This window comes from Mus pahari, chromosome 3, assembly GCF_900095145.1.
Source record: "Mus pahari chromosome 3, PAHARI_EIJ_v1.1, whole genome shotgun sequence".
Classification (NCBI taxonomy): domain Eukaryota; kingdom Metazoa; phylum Chordata; class Mammalia; order Rodentia; family Muridae; genus Mus; species Mus pahari.
In genome coordinates, this window is record NC_034592.1 from 48101666 (window position 1) to 48107665 (window position 6000).

The 6000-nt window shown below is 33.9% G+C and overlaps 1 protein-coding gene across 3 annotated transcripts in view; it reads left to right on the top strand.

The window, feature by feature from the left end:
* Positions 1-5581, top strand: part of Tank (TRAF family member associated NFKB activator) — a 62405-nt gene extending 56824 nt beyond the window's left edge. For 2 of the 3 annotated variants that reach the window (XM_029536714.1, XM_021193271.2), the window contains exons 7-8: positions 1138-1688; positions 4787-5581. In XM_029536714.1, the coding sequence (XP_029392574.1) occupies positions 1138-1688; positions 4787-4963 (728 nt within the window). In that variant the 3' untranslated portion in view covers positions 4964-5581. The remainder of the gene's footprint in view (positions 1-1137; positions 1689-4786) is intronic. The other variant, XM_029536715.1, reaches the window with a different exon arrangement.
* Positions 5582-6000: the final 419 nt, after the last annotated feature.

Genomic DNA, 6000 nt, shown 5'->3' on the forward strand with positions numbered 1-6000 from the left:
CAGTTCTCTGGCAGAGCATAGGTACTCTCACCACTGAGCTAGCTTTCCAGCTAAACATTATATTTTCTGAATTCATGGTCTGCACTTCTGTTTTGCTTGGCTCCTCTCAAACACCAATATTTGCTGGTTCTTGTCTTTGCTTAACAGCGCATAGCTCCATTGAATTTGCTGTGCGTTCTGTAGCTCAGCTTTGGTTCCCCAGAAGTCCCCCTGCCAGCATCCGACCGAAGCTTAGAGAAGCTTCGTGTTGAAGAAATAGCTCCTAGATGAATGAGCTAAAGACACCCTAGTTCCCACCTCACATCTGCTTGTTTGTTAAAGGGCCTTTCTAAATATAAGAAAGTGACATACAAATACAGTGTTAGTTTTCTCTTTCTTCTTCTTCTTCTTCTTCTTTTTTTTTTTTTTTTTTTTTTTTTGAGACAGTCTACATGGCTGTTCTTGAACTTGTTATGTTGACCAGGTGGCTGTAATTCACAGAGATCCGCCTGCCTCTGCCTCCTAAGTGCTAGGACTAAAGGTGTGCACCACCCTATTCAGCCATATTCACATTTAATTCCTTAAAGTGCATCCCAGAATGTCAGCCTCTTTTACCTCTACTGTCTTTTTCTTTCTTGACCCTGACACCACCATTCCCCATGAACTCTTAAGTATAGACAGTGACTAAACTGACCAGAGTTATATTCAATAGCACACTGCCCTAAATTTCTATATACATACATATATATGTATTATATATGTATATATTTATATGTATAAAGCATTTCCCTTTTAAACTTATTTGTCTAAGTAAGCTTGCGGTTGTAGCTTATTTTACAAAGTAATTAAATATATATGCTGTGAGTGTTTTTTTTAAGTGTAAGGCAGTATAACTGAGAACAGGATGCTAAGCTTCCAGAGGAAGACCCAGCAGAAGACAAAGCAATTAAGTTGCAGCCTGTACACTGCGCTCAGTTCACCTGCAGGGGACTGCTGTTATCCTCAGGGAAGACGATAGCAAACACAAAAATACCAGTTGTCCTCAGTTGTTATAAAAGCCAATAGAAAAAGCAATAGCCCTCTGCTTAAAGCTGGTTCAACACTTTTTTTCAACGATTTGAATGTGACTATTTGCCTTTTGTATCCGTTCTCCTGCAGACACACAGTGTTCTGTGCCTATACAGTGTACTGATAAAACAGAGAAACAAGAAGCGCTGTTTAAGCCCCAGGCTAAAGATGATATAAATAGAGGTATGTCGTGCGTCACAGCTGTCACACCAAGAGGACTGGGCCGGGATGAGGAAGATACCTCTTTTGAATCACTTTCTAAATTCAATGTCAAGTTTCCGCCTATGGACAATGACTCTATTTTTCTACATAGCACTCCAGAGGCCCCGAACATCCTTGCTCCTGCCACACCTGAGACAGTGTGCCAGGACCGATTTAATATGGAAGTCAGAGACAACCCAGGAAACTTTGTTAAAACAGAAGAAACTTTATTTGAAATTCAGGGAATTGACCCCATAACTTCAGCTATACAAAACCTTAAAACAACTGACAAAACAAACCCCTCAAATCTTAGAGCGCCGTGTTTGCCAGCTGGAGACCACAATGTGTTCTATGTAAATACGTTCCCACTTCAAGACCCGCCTGATGCACCTTTTCCCTCACTGGATTCCCCAGGAAAGGCTGTCCGAGGACCACAGCAGGTAACTGTTTTGCATTAACAAATATTTTATTATGTGTGAACACACATTTTATCATACATGTACAGATACAAATCTGTTTTAAGTTATCAGGCATCCATTTAAAATTAATGCCTATCCAGAGTTGAAGCTTTCAATAAAATATGTAAGTTCTCTATTAAAGAACATGAATTTGAATGTGACTGTGCTGAAGTTTCCTTGTGATACTGTGGCGTGGCTTTACCTGCTTAGTCCTCTTCAAGCACAGCTTGTTCCCATCCGTGCTCTAGTGAATGCTTTATTAAAGACAGTTACAGGAAGCAAGTTATTTTTTAAAAACTTGTGTAGGTACACATAATAATGTGTAATTTTCCATAAGTAGATAATTGCACCAAATATTCAAAATAAACTGTCACTCAGCCTACTTGTGTTACATTTCTAGTTACAGCAGTACAGAGGTCTGTAGTGTTGGGTTTGTTTACTAACCTGATACTAAGCAGATATCCTTATACATTTTTCAAATAATCCCTGCATATGAATAATGAAATCAAATGTCTTCTTTACTGTTTGTGAAGCACAACGACTTTATAGCCCATGAATCTAATCCTACCATCCTTTCTTCCAGATTCAGGTTCTTTCACAGAAATATTCCTTTTTGTTAGGAAGAAAAAAAGTTTTGTTTAATTTCTGAAGGTAAATGCCAAGTATAGAAATGTTAAAATAATAGAAGCATCTCATTAGAACTTTCAAACATTTGATTTTCTTTCAGATTAGAAAAAAAATACTTAATACCTTTGGTTTATGTATTCCTAGCAGTTATAGGCTTTTTGAACAGCATGGAAAGAAGCAATAGTCAAGCTGTAGATGTTTTAGTAGTGGGTGTAAGGAGAGATTCTGACAAGTCTTAATTATTAACTCTCTTATGTTCCACCCTGTACCTTATTTCACTTTATGGTCTCAGCTATAGTTGCTACCAAATGAAACAATTAAACAATTTCATGTGTTGCGAGTAGAGTTCCTGTGGAGCTGTGAACTGCATGGATTCTAATGCGAGTTATTCTGCCTCCATTATATATCTCTTGCTTGTCCTTTACTAGTCTGCCGGGCGCTCATGTTTCGGTAGATGGCACCCTGCATTGTGCGTTTACTTTCTGTAGTGCAGCAAGGGAAACAGCTGCTATGTGATTACAACTTGATGGAAAAGTATTCAGCTTTAAAAATGCAAGAGAATTGGTGTTGAGCTGTCACAAGACATGGGGCAGAAGGTTAGATAATTGATATTTTGGCAGAAAAAGCAAAGAAGTTGGTTTGATTTAAAGGCCATGTTACAGTTTTAGCTTGCAAAAATATTTCTTCAAATGGGTCTTTTAAAACATTACTCCCTTGCATTAATAAAGCTCCCAAATGCAGTTCTTGAGTTGTCCACAGTAAAAAGTTTTGGTTATATATTTTGTTTTTACTTTATATTAATCATTACTACCAAATAAGTATTTTTCACTTCCACTTTCATTGCAAAGACTAAAATATATATCAGCTTATTTCTGTTCTGTGTGCTTTTCTTTTTTTCTTTTTGCTGAGTCAGTAATTGGGGTTCCAATTAAATTCCAAGAACAGATCCAGTCTGAATCAAAAGCTACTAATGTCAAATCTCAAAAATAAATTGTCAGTGGAAGATTGGTTTACCAAATTAGGAACTGGCTCACTTTTAAGCTAATTTCTTGCTGTTTTATAAATCTTAATAAAAAATATCTTTAAGGTAAAAATTTTTATTGCTAACCTCAAGAGTTTTACATTAGTTTTTTTTTTTTAACTGCAGTAACATTTGAATCTAGTTAACTCTTAACTAATTTCCATTTATGCACTTATAATTATTACTGCTTTTCTTTCATCAGGGAAATTTTTCAACCAAAAATTACTTTGCCCCAAATTTTATGATTTTTATTTTAAATATTGTTAGTTTTGTGGCAACAATCATGTCTCATGAAGACAAATTGAGTCCACCTTTTAAGGCATTTGTACTAACACTTGAATGTGTCTTGCTATTTAAACAAAGCTTGTATATTAATACTGCTATCCTGTAGTGCTCACTAATAGATAGTGATGCATTGAAACCCAGGTATTCTGATTAACAGTACTATGTTTACATAAATAATCAACTAACTAGAATGAAGTTAAAGGCATAAAAGTTGTCAGGTGCTGAACTAAGCTGTGTTTTATTAAAAACATATTAGTAACTGGAGCACAAAGCAGTCTCTTTAAGTGGTTTTCTGAGGTTACTCTCTACCTATGTCAAGATAATTTACCTATGCCAAGGTAAGGATATGTTTTTAATAATCAGACTTACACAGTTCAGGAAAATAAGATATATTTGTCAATATCATTTCTATTAATCACCTACCATTACACTAATTCATATACATATGAGTAATATATATATCTAATATATTATTCTAGACTTCTTAAAAAGATATTTACAAGTTTTTACTTCCTAATAATTACAATGGAGGTGGTTCTATTAAATTATAATTCCCTACGTTCCTTTAATTGGGCAATTACTGATAAGTTTCATTTTATTCATTTACAAGAAAAAATAATGCCAAACTATAAAACAGAAGTAAAGTAAGAAGTCAAAAGTATGTGTCTCAGCTTAGATTTTTATTGAGTGATTTAATACTTGAAATTTTTAAAAGATGACAAATGGAATTTGTTTACTAGTTTAAAAAAAAAAACTTCTCTTTTTGAAGAAATCAGAATGTTGATTATATGTGATTTATTTGTATTTTGAATTGCCTTTAATAAAACTGTGCTTGTACACATACTGTTAAAAACTATTAAATACAGAACCTAATATAGTCTGAAGTATTGGCCATTGTTTCAAAACTGTTGCCATTAAGATAACTAATGACTGCTTCTGTTAAACCTGAAGTATTTTTAAGTGTGTAACGATAAAATTCAGGAGGATGTGGTTAAGCTGTGCCCACTCTGGAAAAGAAATATGCTTTTGCGTTAGAGAATTTCAGATATAAGCACACATAAAAGTTACTCAGATACTTGGGTATGAAATTTGATACAGTTGATTTTTAATACAAATAACAAAAGATGTTTTTGTTTGTTTCCTGCAGCCCTTTTGGAAGCCTTTTCTTAATCAAGACACTGACTTAGTGGTACCAAGTGATTCAGACTCAGAACTCCTTAAACCTCTAGTGTGTGAATTCTGTCAAGAGCTTTTCCCACCATCCATTACATCCAGAGGGGATTTCCTCCGGCATCTTAACACACACTTCAATGGGGAGACTTAAATCACATTTGAAAACAGACATATCATGTTCTCTGTGGTGGTTTTGGATTTGTAATGCTAGAGAATGCTTGCTTGTAAGCCAAATTTAAGATTGTTTATAAAGTTGTTACTTTATCTTTTAAGAGATCATTTTGTATAGAACTATAATTCATTATATTATTCGTGTTTATATAATTTCTGCATTTCAAAATTACACATGTGACTTACAGAGTTATGCAGTCATAATTTATGTTTCAAATAGCTAAGTTTATTGTTTGACTCTGGTGAGGTCTATTAAATTTAGTAATATCAAATGTTTATAGGATATTCAAATTTCATTTGAATTTTTAATTATTTTTGCTACAGGTAATATTCCTTTAAAATAACGTATATAACGTACAGAGACTAACAGACAATATGATCTAAGTAAATAATGAATCAATCATTAGTTGCCCAGGGAAAATTATTTAAACATTATAGATCATTTTTTAAATAATACACATAGTTTTAATTTTTACTGTGTGTATAAATGCATGATTAAATGACTTAAATATTAAAAGTTACTTATGTCATGATTATTAAAAGTGTTCTTTGTTTCTGAGGTAAATAAATAAATCACATTTGGGGAGGGTTCATAAAATTCATGTCTGATGGGATTTATTACACATTAATAGGTCACTTTAAATTTCAAAATGATCTTTCAAACTAAGCATTCTAATTTTTTTTCCTTTTATTGGAAACAAATGTAAAACCCTGTAAGGAGAATACATATTTATTAATTTAGATTAGAAACGTTCAAATTCTTGTTGAGAAATTTGCTATTCATTGTTAGCAGCCTGATTGATGGCCACTGGAGACATCTTAGGGTACCAAGTATGCAGTGCGGCAGAACTGTTTAAAATGAGACTTGCCTTCCATTCTTCATGATTCTTGCTGTTTGATCTTCTCTTCCCACTCCCCTCCGCCCCCAATTTTTAAAAATGGTTGAGACACGGCTTCCATTTTATGAAGTAAGCATTGACTTGTAGCTTTCAACAGTAATGTAACTGTCCTTGAGCA